The sequence below is a fragment of the Aquarana catesbeiana genome, linkage group LG06 (genome assembly GCF_042186555.1).
Source record: "Aquarana catesbeiana isolate 2022-GZ linkage group LG06, ASM4218655v1, whole genome shotgun sequence".
NCBI classification, from domain to species: domain Eukaryota; kingdom Metazoa; phylum Chordata; class Amphibia; order Anura; family Ranidae; genus Aquarana; species Aquarana catesbeiana.
The window spans coordinates 31074814-31093775 of NC_133329.1; the positions used below are offsets into that span (position 1 = coordinate 31074814).

The following is an 18962-nucleotide window of genomic DNA, read 5'->3' on the forward strand; positions in this document are numbered from 1 at the left end:
GGGCTTTCAAGGGGTTAACTGTGTTCCCTCTCTGTGTTCTAATTGAAGGGGGGGTGGGACTGTCTAGATGAGAGATCGCTGTTCATCGTGTGTATGAACACACGATCAGTCTCTTCTCCCCTCAGAGAACCGGAAACTCAGTTTACACACACAGATCCCAGTTCTCGGCATGTCACCAGCGATCGCGGAAGCCTGGCAGAGATCGTGACTGCCGGGCACTCGCATCAGCTCTGGGGACAAGCAGTGGGCGCGTGTGCACCGCCCTAGTGGCCACAGGGCGAAGCGACGTTACATAGCATAGTTTCGCCCAGCCGTGCCATTCTGCCACAGTAAAACCTATAATAAGGCTTACCTGTAGGTAAAATTATTATATTCACATTGGATGCAGTTGCTGACGTCAGCGGCGCATTCGCTGTGAATGCCCGGCTGAATGTCCGGCAGACGCTTGCCGGGAAGAAGACTCCCGCGTGCATGGGAGTGACGTCATCGCGGCTTTGGACATTCACAGCGCCGGAGCCGCGAACCCGGAAGACACACGAGGGCAAAATGTCAACTCCCTCGGCGTGGACCGGGATTAGATACTGATGCCTCGTCCTAAGGTTAGTATTTCATAATGATTGGTGCATACTAGCTCGTTATGCATTTGCCTCACAGTTCTTTGTTTTTTTTCTCTGCGGGTATACAACCACTTTAAGTAGTTGAAGTGCCATCCGTGCAGAAAAAGTTCTTTAAAAGTGCAATCCGTGCAGATAGGCGATCTTTACATGAATAGCTGGTGAGTGAGGGCACAGGACTTTCATCACCTTTGCCATATATTTCTGCACAGATTGATCTTTTTAAAGAACTTTAAAGGAATCATCGTGATATTGAAGAATCACAGCACTATATAAATTCTTATTGTTATGCTTTGTCATTTGTTATAGCAGACATTGTTGATTATATGGTAGATATTGTAGACAATTTTTTAATGATTCTATATATTTTACTGAGCACAGATAACACAGGAACTTCCCATACTAATTCTTAAAGGAGTACACACCTTTTTCTTGTAGTAGTCAAAACTTAATTTAATTTAAATTCATTTGAGCACACCACAGCACGGAATAGAATGTATGCTCTCCTGCTGCCTGTTCTTGATTTAGACACATTTTATGTTGAAAAAAAAAATAGCTAAGGTGCCCCCATCTAAATGTTGCTATGGGGCCCCATGAGTCATAATTTTGCCTCTGATAGGATTGCAAATACTTTGGTGCTAAGACGGTTCACACATGAATAGTGTATGTAGTCTTCTGCCTGGAGCTCACATTTCAGATTTCACTGTTTCCTTACAGCATGCAAAGGAACTAAAAATGCCAATCAGCAATTTAAAGTTTACATCAAAGAAACAAATGTCATCAATATCTGCAATACATGTACATTTCCCTTCATATGAGAGCCAGAGATAGAGCTTAGATAGAGCTCAGAGCCCCAACCTCCTGAGGGAGTCAATGTGTGGAGGGAGCCATGAGAGGTGCTGGTGTGCACCATGGTGTCCAGGTTGGCATGGAAAAAACCTCACTATTTTAGCACTACCATTGAGCTATCCCAATGTGCCACAATAGGTATGTAGCCAAGGGTTTGCTACTATAGTTATTATAGTTGAACAGTTTGTTGTTGTTTCAAATAAGTTTGGCTCCCTCTAATGGCCACTGGGGTCTGTTAGGATTTTTCCCAATTCCTTGAGAAGGAATGCAGCAAGGTATTGTGGGAGATGTCGTTTGGAGGAGGGAGTGACTCTGTTAGCTGGATCAGCCCTGAACTACAGGAGAGACAATGCAAAGCATGCAGCACTGCCTGCTGGGAGGAGTGATAAAAGGACCAGCGCGGCCTGTTTTCAGCCTCTTGGGACACCATTCAACGCCTGCCAGCAGGAGGTCTGTGTGTGACGAAGGAGTGAGAGACTGCGGCCTATACACCGGAGAGTCGGATCGCCCGCCTCTGAGGGATTTCAGAGTACAGCCTTGCTATCCTGGCAAGCGGACCGGCCTGCACTTCAGAGTAACTGGAAGCCCCTGCACTTTAGCCCATTGGGAGTTGCAGCGATATCTTCACCAGACGGAGATGCCAGGAGGGGATTTCGGACGGAGCCTCACAGCCATTGGAGTACATTGTGGTGAGAGGGCACCTGCCCATTCCAGTAGAGAGTACAGTATTGCTGAGTGAGTTCTTTCTACAGACTGCTGGTGAGACTTGTAGTTCCACTGAGATGAATCTACTTCTTCACAGGCATCATACAGCTGGACTTTGGGGCCTTGTTCTTCTCCCCTGTGCTGTAAGGTCAGTGCTGTATTGCACCACATATAAAGAGAAATCTACAAGTGGTGATATTTCTTCAGTTAAGCAGTCATCAGCATATCGTTTGTTCTACAGTCATTTCTTTTCCTTTGTATTTGTGGATTACAAATACTGCAGTTTAAACATCAGGCTGGCTGAAGATATCCGGAATTGAAAGAACTTTCATCATCTTCCTCTTTTACCAAGCATTGCTGCTCTACTTATAAGTTGAACTCTGAATTATAGCCTAGGGGGAGCCATTGAGTATATGCTAGACCTTACACTGTGTTCTTGAATGTAATGATTATATACTGCATTTTGGTCTGTGTGTTGAGGCCTCAGTGGAAAGGTATTTAATATATGTTTTGAAGATATTGAGCACTTATCCCTCTGTACACCTGTTTACATATACTCTTTAAAGCGACTATAAGGTTATAAGTTCTGTATATATGCATTAAATGATAAAAATTCACAATTATAATTTGTGTTTATTCATTGCTCTTCATTGTGTTCCATTACTTATTATAGTAAACTTTTCTGAGTGGTTCAGTGATATTGTGTGAGTTTCTCATTGCTAACGTCACATTGCAGAATGGAACCCAAGGTGTCAGAGGTAAGAGAGGATCTGCAGAGCCAGGGTAGCCAGTGTGGTATAGAGTCAATCAGAAGCCCTCACAGGGGTACTGCTACAGGTATAAGTCTTATTGTCAGCCAGGGCCAGACCTGTGGACTACAGAACACCTTCATGAGGGTGATGAGAGAAGAGGGTGTTCTGTAGTCCAAACATACAGCCCTAATGGCTTTACCACTTCGAAAGGGCAGTTACTGTGAATATATTACATTTTTGTTCATAAGTTTAGAAGCACATTCCCCTATATTTTCTTAAAACTAGAACTCTTTCTTGGAATATTGGAAATAGATGGCAGTGTGGTTGGTTTACTAAAGGAGTAAAGCTTTCTCATTTTGTAAAGTAAATGTTTTACTTAGCTCAGCGAATGAAGGAAAGCTGTGCTGACTTTAATCATCCAATCATCTCCGAGCTAAAACCCATTTTTTAATCCTTTCACGTAATTGGTTATTCTTTGCAAAGTGAATGTCATCTGCTATTTTAGTAAATCAACCTCATTTTTTAGGTCAGCTGAAATGGAAGTGTTCCATTATATTAGTGTCAGCAGAAAGAGTAGTTTGGACCAGGATCATCCAGTGATTATGTGAATGGCTATGGGGGGGGGGGGTCACCCCATTGTCTAGATCAGTTATCAGTTATGAAGATGCATCATTCAGTTGTTTGTGATGATAATGTGACACTACCTTTAGATGGCATTGTTGATAATGGAACACTGGTGTATGGATAGACAGTGCTTCCTACGGAGCTGGAATTACCTGTGTTGATGTAGTTTCCTCCACATGTCATCGTTGGTGTAGGGATATTTGACACATAATTGAATGCAACGTTCAGGTAGGTGCTGATCCAGTTTTGGTAGCTTGTCACCAGTGTATACACCCCGGGGTAGTTGGGTTTTGCACATCCTATTCCCGAACTCACAATTCCCACCTGGTACCATGCGCCCTGGACCTTACACACCAGAGGTCCTCCTCCATCACCCTGTAAGACATTAATAATCATTAGCTGAACAAACGTCTTACCATTTGTCTTTTCCATGAATGTGTAATCACGCAAACTAGTTGAGCACCCAGTAAATGGGAATAGAATAGGCACAGCGCAAGAACTTTAAGAATTAGCAACCAAATCAATTTTGATTTGGTAAATGTGCTTAAAGGTTAGGTTCACCTTTGTTCACCTTATAGCATTAATGTACTTCTTTTGCAAAAATAAAAAATCTTTCTATTTAGTCTGCACAACCCTTTTCTCAGTGTCCAGCTGACTGTATAAAAAAAGGTCTCCATTACTTGCTGGACAGACCTTAGGTTATGACACAGGTAGAGGCTGACCAGCTGACCTGAAACCCTGCATCATCTACCCTCCTACTGCAGAAGATCACTACCACCCACCTCCAGGTGCTTTTTTTAAATGATCACCATTCTCACTAAATACTCAGGCATCTTTTTTTTCTTCCTTTCATCTTTAATAGATTGTTCATTTGGCAGAGTGTGCAGGAGCTGAGAAATCAGATGACAGTCTATGTGGCAGAGCTGTAGTATTGAAAACAGGATATGTATGTCCCAGGTTTGTAAAGCTCACCATACACTATACACTCTGATTGTACAATCTCTATTAGATCTACCACCAACTATGTAGTGCAAGGGCCTGTATGATTGTATACAGAGTGAATAGATAGATCACTGGTGGGTGTGTCCTCCTAATATATAGTTTTGGTAAATCTAAAGGAGATCGTACAGAGATTGTACAATTAGAGTGTATGGCCATCTTTATACACCTAAAATGACCTAGTTGCACTGCCATTACTGTAAACAGCACACTAAACACAGAAGCAAGCACACATTTTGCCATGTAAAAAAAAAAAGCCACAAATGCAGAAAAATGCATAGTAAAAAATGTGCAAGCCGCCGAAATGTCACATGAGCTACTCTTCCAAGTGTAGCACAGTCCATTGAAATCAATAGGCCTCCCTATGCGTTTTACCAGAAAAACAAGCCGAAAAATGCATGAACAGGGCCTGAAAGTAAAATTGGTTTGTTTACAAAAGAACAATAAGGCTCCATTCACATCTGTGCATTTCCAAATGCATGGCAAACTGCACAGAAAATGCGCGTTTTTGCCTTGCATTTCAGAAATGTGCTGCAAACGCACCAAAAAATACAGTAAAAACACTATACTCCACTCAATCACTGGGGTTATTGTTGCGTGTAGGGCAGCCCAAGTGAAAGGGCTGCCCTATGAATGACGAACAAAAATGCTGCAAAACGCCCCCCATAAAAACTCATGCTATGCAGAGATGTGCACTGGACTTGACAGTTGAGTGTCTACGTCCACTCCCTCCTATGTACTTGTATAAAGCTTGTGGTCATACACTATGCAATCTGATTGTACTATCTCTGTATAATCTCCTTTAAATTTACCAGAACTATGGAATAGAATGGCTCACCTATCTATCCATTGACTCTGTATCCAATCAGGCAGGTCCTTGCACTACATAGTTGATGGTAGCTCTAAATGAGATTGTACAATCAGATTGTATAGTTTGTGTTGAACTTTATGGAACCCAGGACAAAATTCTCCTGTTTTCAATACTACAGCTCTATCCACATGTTATCTGATTGTTTAGCTCCTGCACACTCTGCCAAATGAATAATCTATGCAAGATGAAGGTTACTGTAGAAAAAATTATGCATGTGTATTTAGTGAGAACGGTGATCACTGATTGCATTTAAAAAAGTGCACCTGGAGGTGGGTGGTAGTGATCTCCTGGAGTAGGAAGGTAGATGATGCAGGTTGTGTGCTAATCAGGTCAGCTGGTAAACTCCTTCCTGTGGCATGTCCTAAGGTCTGTCCAGAAAGGAAGGAAGGAATATTGAAGGTTTTTTTTTTGTGTAGAATAAAAGAAGTACATTAATGCTATATCAGTACACAGGGGAGCTGGAATTTAGAAAAAGAAAAAATAAGAAAGGTTAACAAAGGTAAATGTATTCTTGAACCACTTCAGCCCCGGAAGAATTTACCCCCTTCCTGACCAGAGCATTTTTTGCGATTCTGCACTGCGTCACTTTATATGACAATTGCGCGTTCGTGCGACGTGGCTCCCAGACAAAATTGATGTCCTTTTTTTCCCACAAATAGAGCTTTCTTTTGGTAGTATTTGATCACCTCTGTGCTATAAACAAAAAAATTGCGACAATTTTGAAAAAAAAACATTATTTTTTACTTTTTGCTATAATAAATATCCCCAAAAAATATTTAAAAAAACATATTTTTCCTCAGTTTAGGCTGATACGTATTCTTCTACATATTTTTGGTAAAAAAAAATCGCAATAAGCGTTTATTCATTGGTTTGCGCAAAAGTTATAGCGTCTCTACAAAATAGGGGATAGTTTTATGGCATTTTTATTAATAATTTTTTTTTACTAGTAATGGCGGTGATCAGCGATTTTTATTGTGACTGTGACATTATGGCGGACACGTCGGACATTTTTGACACATTTTTGGGACCATTGTCATTTATACAGCAATCAGTGCTATAAAAATGCACTGATTCCTGTGTAAATGACACTGGCAGTGAAGGGGTTAACCACTAGGGGGCGGGGAGGGGTTAAGTCAGTACTAGGGATGTGTTCTAACTGTAGGGGGATGGGCTGTGTGTGACACATCAATGATCTCTGCTCCCGATAACAGGGAGCAGAGATCAGTGACACTGTCAACAGGCAGAACGGGGAGATGCTTGTTTACATCAGCATCTCCCCGTTCGTTCTCTCCGTGAGGCAATCGCAGGTATCACCACGGCGATTGAGTCCACGGGACCCGCGACCCGACTGACTAAACTCGCAGCAGGCGCGCACACGGTGGCAAATTCAAAGTAACGTACGGGCACGTTACTTTGCGCAGCCATGCCATTCTGCCGACGTATATCTACAGGAGCCGGTCGGGAAGCGGTTAAAGCAACTCTGTTGCCAAGAAAAACAAATGTCAAAAACAGGACCTGCAAAAGAAGAGGAGATATTCTCAACCCATACACAGAAAAAAAACATTTGCCCATGGGACTTTTCATTTCCCCTTTCTGTCTTCCTTTTCCATAGGTGTAATACTTATATAGTGGAGATATTCCTCTTTGTGATTTGGCTGTATATACAGTGCCTTGAAAAAGTATTCATACCCCTTGAAATTTTCCACATTTTGTCATGTTACAACCAAAAACATAAATGTATTTTTTTTGGATTTTGTGTGATAGACCAACACAAAGCGGCACATAATTCTGAAGTGGAAGGAAAATGATAAATGATTTTCCAAACTTTTTACAAATAAATATGTGAAAAGTGTGGCGTGCATTTGTATTCAGCCCCCCTGAGTCAATAATTGTAGAACCTCCTTTCTCTGCAATTACAGCTGCAAGTCTTTTTGGGGATGTCTCTACCAGCTTTGCACATCTAGAGAGTGACATTTCTGCCCATTCTTCTTTGCAAAATAGCTCAAGCTCTGCCAGATTGGATGGAGAGCATCTGTAAACAGCAATTTTCAAGTCTTGCTACAGATTCTCAACTGGATTTAGGTCTGAACTTTAATTGTGCCATTCTAACATATGCATATGCTTTGATCTAAACCATTCCATTGTAGCTGTATGTTTAGGGTCGTTGTCCTGCTGGAAGGTGAACCTCCGCCCCAGTCTCAAGTCTTTTGCAGTCTAATGCGCCGTACACACGATCGGACATTGATCGGACATTCCGACAACAAAAGCCATGGATTTTTTCTGACGAATGTTGGCTCAAACTTGTTTTGCGTACACACGGTCACACAAAGTTGTCAGAATTTCCGCTCGCCAAGAACGCGGTGACGTACACCACGTACGACGAGACTAGAAAAGGCCATTTCAGAATCAAGCGCGGCACCCTTTGGGCTCCTTTTGCTAATCTCGTGTTAGTAAAAGTTTGGTGAGAGACGATTCACGCTTTTTCAGACTCGTGGTTTTCAGATTGTTTTCTGCTGTTCAGTTTGTGCTTGTGGGTTTGTATCTGCTCTTCAGTGCGTGCAGTCATTTCGTATTGTACTATTCAGTGTGATCTTGTCCGCTCGTTACTGTTTTTCAGGTCGCTCTTCACAGGCCTTGCTGTTCTTCAGTGCGTTCTGTTACTTCGTTCTGAGCAGCCGACCGTTTTCTAGCCATGTTGCGTATACGTACTCCTCGTAGAGTTCGTGCTGTGTGGGGGCTTGGTGTTGGGGTCCTGACCTTGACACAAGTCCAGTCCATGAACAGGGTGGGGAGGAGTTCATGGACCAAGAATTGGTTGCTCCAGCGTGACCAGTTCTCTCATATGCCTTTGCTCCGTGAGATCCGTGAGAATAATCCTGATGATTTCAGGAACTTTCTCCGGATGACGGACCCCGTATTTCACCGTTTGTTGGCTTTGCTGACCCCTTATATTAGCAGGCAGGATACCTGCATGAGGCAAGCCATCAGTCCGGAGCAGAGGCTCGTCGCCACCCTGCGGTACTTGGCGATGAGGAGAAGCCTGCAGGACTTGAAGTTCTCGACAGGCATCTCCCCCCAGGCTCTGGGTATCATAATCCCAGAGACCTGTTCTGCCATCATCCAGGTCCTGCAGGAGGAGTATATTAGGATAATATTTTTATCCTTTAACATCACATTTTATTGTATATAATGTTTGCTAATATATTGTTTTTCTTTCCTCATTCCCTAATTACCATGATTGTAATATGCTGTGAATGTCCCCTTTGTCCTCATGCATGCTGGATTTTTATGTAATTATTTTTGTTGTCCTTCATACATATTTGCCTTCACTTGCCTCCCCAGCATGGTCTCCTGCCCCTATATTCACCTCATGTAGTCACTTAACAATGTATTTTATCAGCTCCATAGTAGTGCTTTACCCCAAACACCCCCTAAAATGTTTAGAAATGTGATTTGTGCTTTAAATTCAGGCAGAGAGCCAGAGGCTTTTTTTGGGGGTCCCCAAATCATTTTGAACCCTCCCTCCCCGCAACTGCTAAGTCAGCTGATACCAATTCTCTATCTATCCTCAATCATCTGCTGACTTTGCCAAACCCATATACACTATACCCACCTCTTTTGTGCTCAGATGTATGGATAAATTCCCCAAAGCATGTAGTGCAAGGGCCTGCCTGTATACTTTCAAATGGTACTGTTTAAAGTTTTTTGTATACTATTAATATCTTGATTGGTAATAGCAGAATGTCCAAATGTGCTCAAATGTGTACAGTGTGTATTTATATCTTTGTATTATGACACTTCTTACCTGTCCAGTGGGCTGCCAATAGTGTAACTAAGGAGGGGCTGTTCCAAGTAATACCCATTATTTAGGCATTCATCTCTCAATGAAGTGGAGAGGGTTACCTGTCCAAGAGTTCCCCCCTATAATGTTAGAAATGGCCCATGAGAGGGTGGGAGGGGGAATCTGATAGTTGTACCTTATACTTTGGTCTTTAAAAACTCCCTCAAATAAATGTTATCTTGATGTTGGCCAAGAATGTTTGTGTCTAATCAGCTTTCCCTGTTTATGTGCAAAATGACTAAATTTTTTCTTGTTTGACTCCACAGTTTCCTTCCATGCCACAGGAATGGCAGACTGTGGCCTCCCACTTTGCCCAGCGGTGGGACTTTCCTAACTGCGAAGGGGCAATTGATGGGAAACACATCCACATCGTCCCACCACCCAACTCGGGGTCATACTATTATAATTACAAGGGGTTCAATAGTATTGTGAAGTTGGCGGTGGTGTTGGCTACTTACGAGTTCCTGTATGTGGACGTGGGGAAGAATGGCCGGATGTCAGATGGTGAAGTCATCGCCCAGACGGAGTTCTACAGGCGTCTCCAGAATGGCAGCTTGGACTTGCCACCTCCAGAAGACAATGTGGAAGGACTCCCATTCGTCTTTGTTGCGGATGAAGCGTTTGCGCTGGGGGACCATCTTGTGCGGCCATTCCCGATGAGGACCCTCACCCCAGACCAGAGGGTTTTTAATTACCGGCTGGCCAGAGCAAAATGAACCAACCCTGACGGTGCTTGAAAGTGGCCGTCCTGGCTTGCCCCCCCTGAGTGCCCGTGATGTCCGGCTAAGATACCTTGAATTCTTTGCAGGTAGGGGGGCTATCAATATGCCAGACAATGTCTGAAACCTTTTTCAAATTAAAAAAAAAAATAGCTACTCAATTCTTTGGTGACATTTACTGCTTGTGTTTCTTTTAGCTGACCCTGACAGAAATGTGATGAGTCCTGAAAATGGCGTGATTGTGTAACCTTACAAAGCACTGTTGGGTGTTATTTACTAAAGGCAAAGACACTTTGCACTACAAGTGCACTTGAAACTGCACTTGTAGTACAAAGTGGATTTGCCCTTAGGAAATAACACCCATTGTCACAGAAAACACCCATTACAGCACAACAAAAGTGTTGGAGCGTTGAAACAATAATCCACACATTCTTGATTATCAATCTTTTTAATACCAGCACAATCACATGTGCATTTGTAAAAGGTTTTTAAAACAAACCAACATGTTTGTTGTATAACAATTTTTGGGGTCACATTAGAAAAAGTAGAAATGTCCATTTAAGATAAAACAGGCATGTTTAAAACCAACAAGAAAGACACAAATCTTGAACTTACAAAGTTCACATTTGGTAGAACTTGAAGGCAATATCAGACATGAGTATTTACAAACTGTGTTTGATATTGCGTTCAGATGGGGTGAAGTCACCCCAGGAAAAGCCAAATTTTGAAGATGCACACAAATTTTCGAATGTCAACATGTGCTACCTGCCATCACGGGGGATCAAGGGACGTGTTTTGGGGTGCAACCCCTTCCTCACAGCTACTTTATTATTGAGGAAGGGGTTGCACCCCCAAAATGCATCCATTGATCTCCCGTGATGGCAGATAGCACATGTTGACACACTGTGTGCATTTTCAAAATTTGGCTTTTCACAAATTTGTCAAAAAATGTCACTAATTTTTAGCACACAAAAAAGCAAAGGAATTTGGAGGGGTTTTAAACTCTCCCTAAAACATCAATGATGTTCTTCATTTTTTGTTGAACATCATTGATGTTTTTCTGGATGTTTTCCAAGTCCCTATTACACCCCATGATCTCCCCGATCAGGATCTGTGCACTTTCCGAGGTGAAAGGTTCTGGATCCACAACATCACGATCACCTAAAAAGATAGAAACCAAAAAACACCATGTATTATAAATATGCCGGCATCCATCTCTTACCTGAGCCTGTGGTCGCAGACACTCACCTGTTGTGGTGCCAGTTTCCACCACGTCTTCCTCCTCCTGCTCTGCGTTGCTTGGGTGGATTTCCCCTTCTTCCAGAGGTGGGGGGGTCTCTGGTCTCCTCGGATGAGGGGTGTCCTCCAAGTCTTTTCTCCCCTATGTAAAAAAAATAGGAATACTTAGCACACAGATATTTGATGGCAGAAATATGAATATGAAACATTGCTTGGAAGTGGGGTACAATTGTCTGTTTTGGCAGAGTTCCAAGATGTTGCATTTTTCTTGTCCTTTGTCAAACTTGAATACTTACCTGTTTTGTCCAAGCTTCACAGATGGAGACACCCCTATAGTATACACTGGAGCACCTGTGTGGGCCCCCTAATAAAAAGGGTGTTCTTGTGTCCCACACTAGTGCTTCAGCGTCCAGATGTGTAAACAGCTGCTGAGTGTCCTCTCCTTACACAGAATTTAGTTTGCATTTCATTCTAGTAACAAATCCATCTACACAACCAAATTAATTTCAGACAAGTAGGCCCTAAAAAATGTGGGCAAATGCATATGGCCAAAACAATGATGTTTTCTAGGCCGAACGAAAAATATTTGATACGAATGAATAATGTGCCCATGAACATGAAAGTTGCAATTTTAAACTGGATAAGAGTTAAGAAAAGCACATGGAGCAGCACGAACGTAATAAACATAAAAAGAATAGGAACACAGGACAACTACTTACTTTTTTGCAGCACTCCCGGGATCTTTCTGTACTGCTCATGCACTCTTAATTTCAGGTCCGACCACCGCTTCCTGAGCTGATCTTTCGATCGTCGTACCCCGAAATTCCGGTGCAGACTCTTGACCACTTTTTCCATGATCTTGGCCTTTCTGACATTGGGGTTGGGGTAAGGTCCATACTTCCCATCATAGTCGGCCTTCTTCAGGATATCCACCATCTCCAACATCTCCCCAAAGGACATATTTGATGCCTTATATCGTCTCCTTCTGGATCGGGATGTTTCTGCCTCCGGGCTTTCCTCCTCCTCCTCGTTGGTGTAATTATCAGACACCTGCTGTGTCTCCTCCATGTGCTCTTCCCCCACTGCGACGAACAAGAAGGGGCGGGAATAGACTAGAAAGAACGTCAGGGGCACGCATGCGCAGTGCCTATAAAGCATAACACGCGTGCGTAGTATGTACGATCTGTGAGCGGAGGAAGGAGTAACAGAGGCGCCGATCGTGATTGCGAAGGTAAGGTTTAACATTGGGCCTATACTGCTTCTAGATTGAGGCCTGTATTTGCACAAGTTTAGAAGACTTTAGGCTGACATTAGGGTTTGTCTTGTGTTGTGTCTTGCAGGGAAAATGGATATCTTGAAAGATAAGGACTTTATGCCAATCTTCATTGATATGTTCAGGGAGCTGCCCTGTCTGTGGCAGATAAACCACCCTGATTATAAGAACGCTGGATAATTTGTTGGAATTTGTGAAGCAGGTGATCCCCACGGCAGACATCACCTATTTGAAGGTTCTTATTGGTGGCCTGAGGAGCACTTATCTAAGGGAGCACAAGAAGGTCCAGGATTCCCAGAGATCCGGAGCTGCAGATGACATCTATGTCCCCAGGCTGTGGTACTATGACAGGCTGCATTTTCTGGCAGGTCAGACTGAACCCAGGTCATCACTCTCCAGTCTTCCTTCCACGCTTCCTTCCCCCACAGCTGAGGCTTCTGACGCCCAACCTGGGCCTTCCAGGCAGCAACATGTGGAGGAGCCCAGCTTGAGCCAGGTATAGCATTCTTCTAAATATTCATGGTTGTCCAATCAATGATGTTAACAAGATGTTAGTTTGGATTGCTAATTTATGATTGTGATTGATGAAGCAAAAACTAAAACCATGTCCCTTTTTCATACACAGGGAAGTCTTAGCCAGGAGGTGGCTGGGCCAAGCAGGCTGCCTGATATCCAGGTCCCTCCCCTACACCTTCAAAGACAAAGTGGCAGGAAGAGGAGTAACCTGGAGGAGGCTGCCATAGGCCTCTTTTGGAAGGCTACAGAGGCCCTGAGAACCCCCCACAGTGTGGAGGAGGACTTTGCTGGCATAACTGCCTGCAAAATGATGCAGATGGAGGAGGGCCAACGACTCCTGTGTGAGTCCTTAATTTTGGAAGCTCTCAATAAGGGGTTGAGGGGCCAAATAACATGTGCTACCCACATTTGTGACCTCACACATAGTCCTCCTCCTCCTCCTCCTCCTCCAGGTCCTACTCCTCCTCCTCCTCCTCCTCCTGCCACATCTCCAACACCAAAGCCACAGCCGGGAAGGAAGCGTGGAAGGAAGACCAGAGAGTGATGACCCTGGGTTCAGTCTGGTCTGGCAAAATATGCAGCCTCTTGTAGTACCACAGCTTGGGGACACAAATGTCATCTGCTGCTTTCTGGATCTCTGGCACTTCTGGACCAGACTGCACTCCCTTAGATATGGACTCCTCAGGCCACCAATTTCGCTGTAAATGAATTGATGTCTGCCCTGGAGGTCAAAGGCTTCGACAATTTCTGCTGTTTCTCCAGCATTGCCTCCCTCTTTGTTTGGTTCTGAGCCCTTAATAAAGGAATTATTGTTTCAATTATACTTGCCTATGTGTGTTTTCCCTCAAAAAGGACAGTTTGTTTGTGAGTAGGCAGGTACATTTCAAAAATACAATGTGAAATTAACAAGAGACACCAACACCAAACCTTGAAAAAAATACAAAACAAAACTAAAAAAAATCAGCCTTAAAAAAAATACAAAACAAAAATAAAACAACAAAAAAGATTTGATGTGACAAATCAAAATATATTGAGGGAATCACGATAAATAATAAAGAAAGAAGTTTGTGAGAAGTCTGTGTGAATATGAGCAGCAAAACTACTTCATTCTTCTCACATTGTAAAGAAGAAGATTAAACAATTTAAAACATTGCAGCGTGACGAAAGTGCTGTATCCATTCGGAACGCTAATTTTACTAGACCGAGCTGTTCCATCTCGGAATTTCTTCTGAGCATGCGTGGCACTTTGTGTGTCGGAATTGGCCACACACAGTCGGAATTGACGCGATCGGATTTGTTTTCGGAAAATTTTATAGCCTGCTCTCAAACTTTGTGTGTCGGAAAATCCGATGGAAAATGTCCGATGGAGCCCACACATGGTTGAAATTTCCGACAACACGCTCCGATCTCACATTTTCCGTCGGAAAGTCAGACCGTGTGTATGGGGAACAACAGGTTTCCTTCTAAGATTGCCCTGTATTTGGCTCCATCCATCTTCCCATCAACTCTGACCAGCTTCCCTGTCCCTGCTGAAGAAGGAATCCCCACAACATGATGCTGCCACCACCATGTTTCACGGTGGGGATGGTGTGTTCAGGGTGATGTGCAGTGTTAGTTTTCCACCACGTAGAGTTTTGCTTTTAGGCCAAAAAGTTCAATTTTGGTCGCATCTGACCAGAGCATCTTCTTCCACATGTTTGCTGTGTCCCCCACATGGCTTCCCGCAAACAGGACTTCTTATGGCTTTCTTTCAACAATGGCTTTCCTCTTGCCAATCTTCCATAAAGGGCAGATTTGTGGAGTGCACGACTAATAGTTGTCCTGTGGACAGATTCTCCCACCTGAGCTGTGGATCTCTGCAGCTCCTCGAAAGTTACCATGGACCTCTTGGCTGCTTCTCTGATGAATGCTCTCCTGTCAGTTTAGGTGGACGGCCATGTCTGGGTAGGTTTGCAGTTGTGCCATACTATTTCCATTTTCTGATGATGGATTGAACAGTGCTCCATGAGATGTTCAAAGCTTGGGATATTTTCTTATAACCTAACCCTGCTTTAAACTTCTCCACAACTTTATCCCTGACCTGTCTGGTGTGTTCCTTGGCCTTCATGATACTGTTTGTTCTCTAAGGTTCTCTAACAAACCTCTGAGTAATGGGGGCTGAATACAAATGCACGCCACACTTTTCACATATTTTTTTTTTTTAAATTGAAAACCATTTATTATTTTCCTTTCACTTCACAATTATGTGCCACTTTGTGTTGGTCTATCACATAAAATCCCAATAAAATACATTTACGTTTTTGGTTGTAACATGACAAAATGTGGAAAATTTCTAGGGGTTTGAATACCTTTTCAAGGCACTGTATTACTTTCACGTATAGAATATATTGAGGCACTCCCCTTTTTCGGTGCATAGCACTTGTCGGATCCTTTCACACATATAATTCTGTTTCCCTACATATCTTTCTGTTTTATTATGTCTGTTGTTTGTTTTGTTTTTTTGTATCTTTATCTTTATCTTTATCTGGGGTTTTGTATCTTTAAATTCCATCTATGCATCCTCTTCTGCTGCACCTTGCTTTTCTTATTGGGTGCCGCAACTCTGTGGGGGTCGCCATTTAGAGGTGTTATTTTAGATCACTTTTCAAGCTGGTTTGTAAGTTCTGTTCTATTAAGGACACTAGTATGTATAGTATTGTAATAATTTCTAGGGAGGGCTTTAATATATTTTGTTTTTTAGTTTATATATCTTGCTTTGGTAGCATCCAAATCTGATGAAATGAAGCAAAATTCACGAAACACGTCAAATTATAGGACGCCTTTTTGTTATGTTTTAGTAATCTGGCTGTGTGGAACATGTACAGGTATATGGAAAAACTATATTAGTTTGATGCACACTTTATACTAATGTATGCTGGTTGTAATGAACCAGCTTGTTTTTTTGTTTTTTTTAAACTCCATCTCTTAACCACTTGCCAACCGCAATACATATATATACGTTGTGTTTTGCAAGGACTTTACTGGGATTGTGGCTGAAGATATCATCCAACACCCACAATATCGTTTTTCTACAGCCGGCGCCTGGCTTTCTCATTAACATGGTTTGAGCAGCTCATGACCAGCTGGAACACTTTTAGATCTCTCTAATAAGGACTTGTTATCCTTATTTCTATTACAAGGGATGTTTACATTCCTTGTAATGGGAATAAATGTCATAAAAAAAATAAATGAAAAGGGACAGTGTAGAAAAAAAAAAGTAAATAAAAATTAAAATAAAAAATTGAAAGCGCCCCATCCCTCCGTGCTCACATGCAGAAGCAAACGCATACCTAAGTCACGCATGCATATGTAAATGGTATTCATGTGAAGTATCTCCACGAACGTTAGAGTGAGAGCAATAATTCTAGAACTAGACCTCTTCTGTAACTCTCTGTAAAGGTGTTTAAAGCATCGACTATGGAGATTTTTAAGTACCGTATTTTCTCGCCCTTGAATGAGCGTGCCCAATTTTAAAGTGTGACATGTTAGGTATCTATTTACTCAGAATAACATCTTCTTTCACATTGTACAAAAAAAAAAAAACGGATTAAATATTGTGGTTTTTTTTTTTCGATTCATTAAAGTGTATTCTTCCCAAAAAATTGCGTTTGCAAAACTGCTGCGCAAAAAACGTGTACTTGTGCAAATGCTCCGATACCAGAAACTGATACTTTCAGGCTCAGTTCTTTCAACTGTCAGCGGGATTCCCCCACTTGACATCTGAAATGTAAACAGTAAAAAACCTTCAATTATGGTTTGTGAAGGAGCAGGGCCACCACTTCCTTCACAATTGATGAATCATTCAGCTGTCAGTGGGGTTCTTCTGTTGACAGTGGAAGTGTAAACAAAGTCCTGGCTATTGGAGCAGCCGGGCAATATTTATCAACAACATTGTACAGGTGCAAAACAGAAGGATAAAAAGAAACATTGTTTCATTTTGTATCCTACTGTTTATTGAGCTACAGATTAAAGGGATGGACTTCAATCTGCAGATGAAATCGGTTTAAATCAACCTGTCAAGTAAGAAAAAGTATATATTTTTTTTAAATTAACTGTTTCCTCTGTTTAACCACTTGCCGACCGGCTCACGCTGATATACATTTGCAAAGTGGCACAGGTGAGCAAAACAACGTAACCGTACTTCGCTGTGTCATCGCGGGTCCGTGAACTGGATGTTCACGGGACCAGCCCACGATTGCAGAGAGGAGAGGCAGAAGGGGGGGGAGATGCCTAAATAAACAAGGCATTTCCCTGTTCTGCCTAGCAACATGACAGGGATCTACTACTCCCAGTGAGCCCATCCCCCCTACAGTTAGAACACGCCCAGGGAACAAACTTAACCTCTTGATCGCCCCCTAGTGTCTAACTCCTTCCCTGCCAGTGACATTTACACAGTAATCAGTGCATTTTTATATCACTGATTGCTATATACAGTAAATGACAATGGTCCCAAAATACTGTCAAAAGTGTTCGATCTGTCCGCCGCAATGTCGCAGTCACAATAAAAGATCGCCGTCATTACTAATAAAAAAAAATAATAAAAATGCCATAACTCTATCCCCTTTTTTTGCAGACGCGATAACTTTTGCGCAAACCAATATACGCTTATTGCGATTTTTTTTACCAAAAATAATTAGAAGAATACATATCAGCCTAAACTGAGGAAGAAATTTGTTTTTTTATATATTTTTGGGGGATATTTATTATAGCAAAAAGTAAAAAATATTGCTTTTTTTTCAAAATGTTCGCTTTTATTTTGTTTATAGCACAAAAAATTAAAAAAACGCAGAGGTGATCAAATACCACCAAAAGAAAGCTCTATTTGTGGGAAAAAAAGGACGTCAATTCTGTTTGGGTACAACGTCGCACGACTGCGCAATTGTCAGGTAAATCGACACCAGGGGCGTAACTACTACCATGCTATGGGGCCCGCAGCCGAGTGGGGCCCAGTGAGGATAAGAGCACCGCCGGCACAGTCTCCCAGCCAGGGGAAGAGAGAGGAAAGGAAGAGGAGAGCTGTCCGTATCAGCAGAGAGCTGAATTGCCCGATGTAAGAGCTTTCATTAGAACTTCCAGTGTTCCCGGGGCTCACGTCACATAGCTCCACCTTTTGGCCCGGTGCCTTTGATAGACAGAACACTGATCCAATGCGGGACATGTGACGTCATCAAAGGCATCGGGCCAAGAGGTGGGGCTATGTGACAATGAGCCCCTGGAAGACAGGAAATTAAATGAAAGCTATTACAGCGGGCAATCCCGCTCTCTGCTGATCCGGGTGACTTGCCTCTTCCTCTGCATAAGTGGGGCTGTATGGGGCACAGGCAGACCAGGCTGTATTGGGCACAGGTCTCGCTGTATGGGGCACAGGTCACGCTGTATTGGGCACAGGTCACGCTGCATTGGGCACAGGTCACGCTGTATGTGACACAGGTCACGCTGCATTGACACTAGGGCAGCTGTGGGGGGGGCTGTTTGCAGTGGGGCCCCATACAACATTTTGCTATGGGGCCCTGCTATTTCTAGTTACGCCCCTGATCGACGCAGTGCCGTATCACAAAAAAGGGTCTGGTCAATAAAGGGGTAAATTCTCCAGGGGCTGAAATGGTTAACCCCTTATTAACCCCTAATTTACTCTAATCAGACCTAATAAACTTCTTATTCTCCTTCTCCATTTAAAGGAGAAGTAAACTTCCTCTGCTGTCTTTTACCTATAAGTAAGTTTACCTATAGTTAGTGAAAATATCACCTAAACGTGCACCGTTTAGGAGATATTTACATTAGATGCAGACAGTGACATCACTGGCTCATGCGCTCTGAAGGAACGGGCACAAGTGCCTTTACTTCCAAGCCCTGCCCTGTGAAGGGCTCGCATGCGTGGGAGTGACATCATCGTGGCTCAGGACAATAACCGAGCCGAAGCC

At 42.8% G+C, this 18962-nt stretch overlaps 1 protein-coding gene across 6 annotated transcripts in view; it reads right to left on the reverse strand.

The window, feature by feature from the left end:
- LOC141148245 (transmembrane protease serine 9-like) overlaps nucleotides 1-18962 on the reverse strand; it is a 437906-nt gene that overhangs the window by 55478 nt on the left and 363466 nt on the right. For 5 of the 6 annotated variants that reach the window (XM_073635506.1, XM_073635509.1, XM_073635508.1 and 2 more), the window contains one exon: nucleotides 3625-3919. In XM_073635506.1, the coding sequence (XP_073491607.1) occupies nucleotides 3625-3919 (295 nt within the window). The remainder of the gene's footprint in view (nucleotides 1-3624; nucleotides 3920-18962) is intronic. The other variant, XM_073635505.1, reaches the window with a different exon arrangement.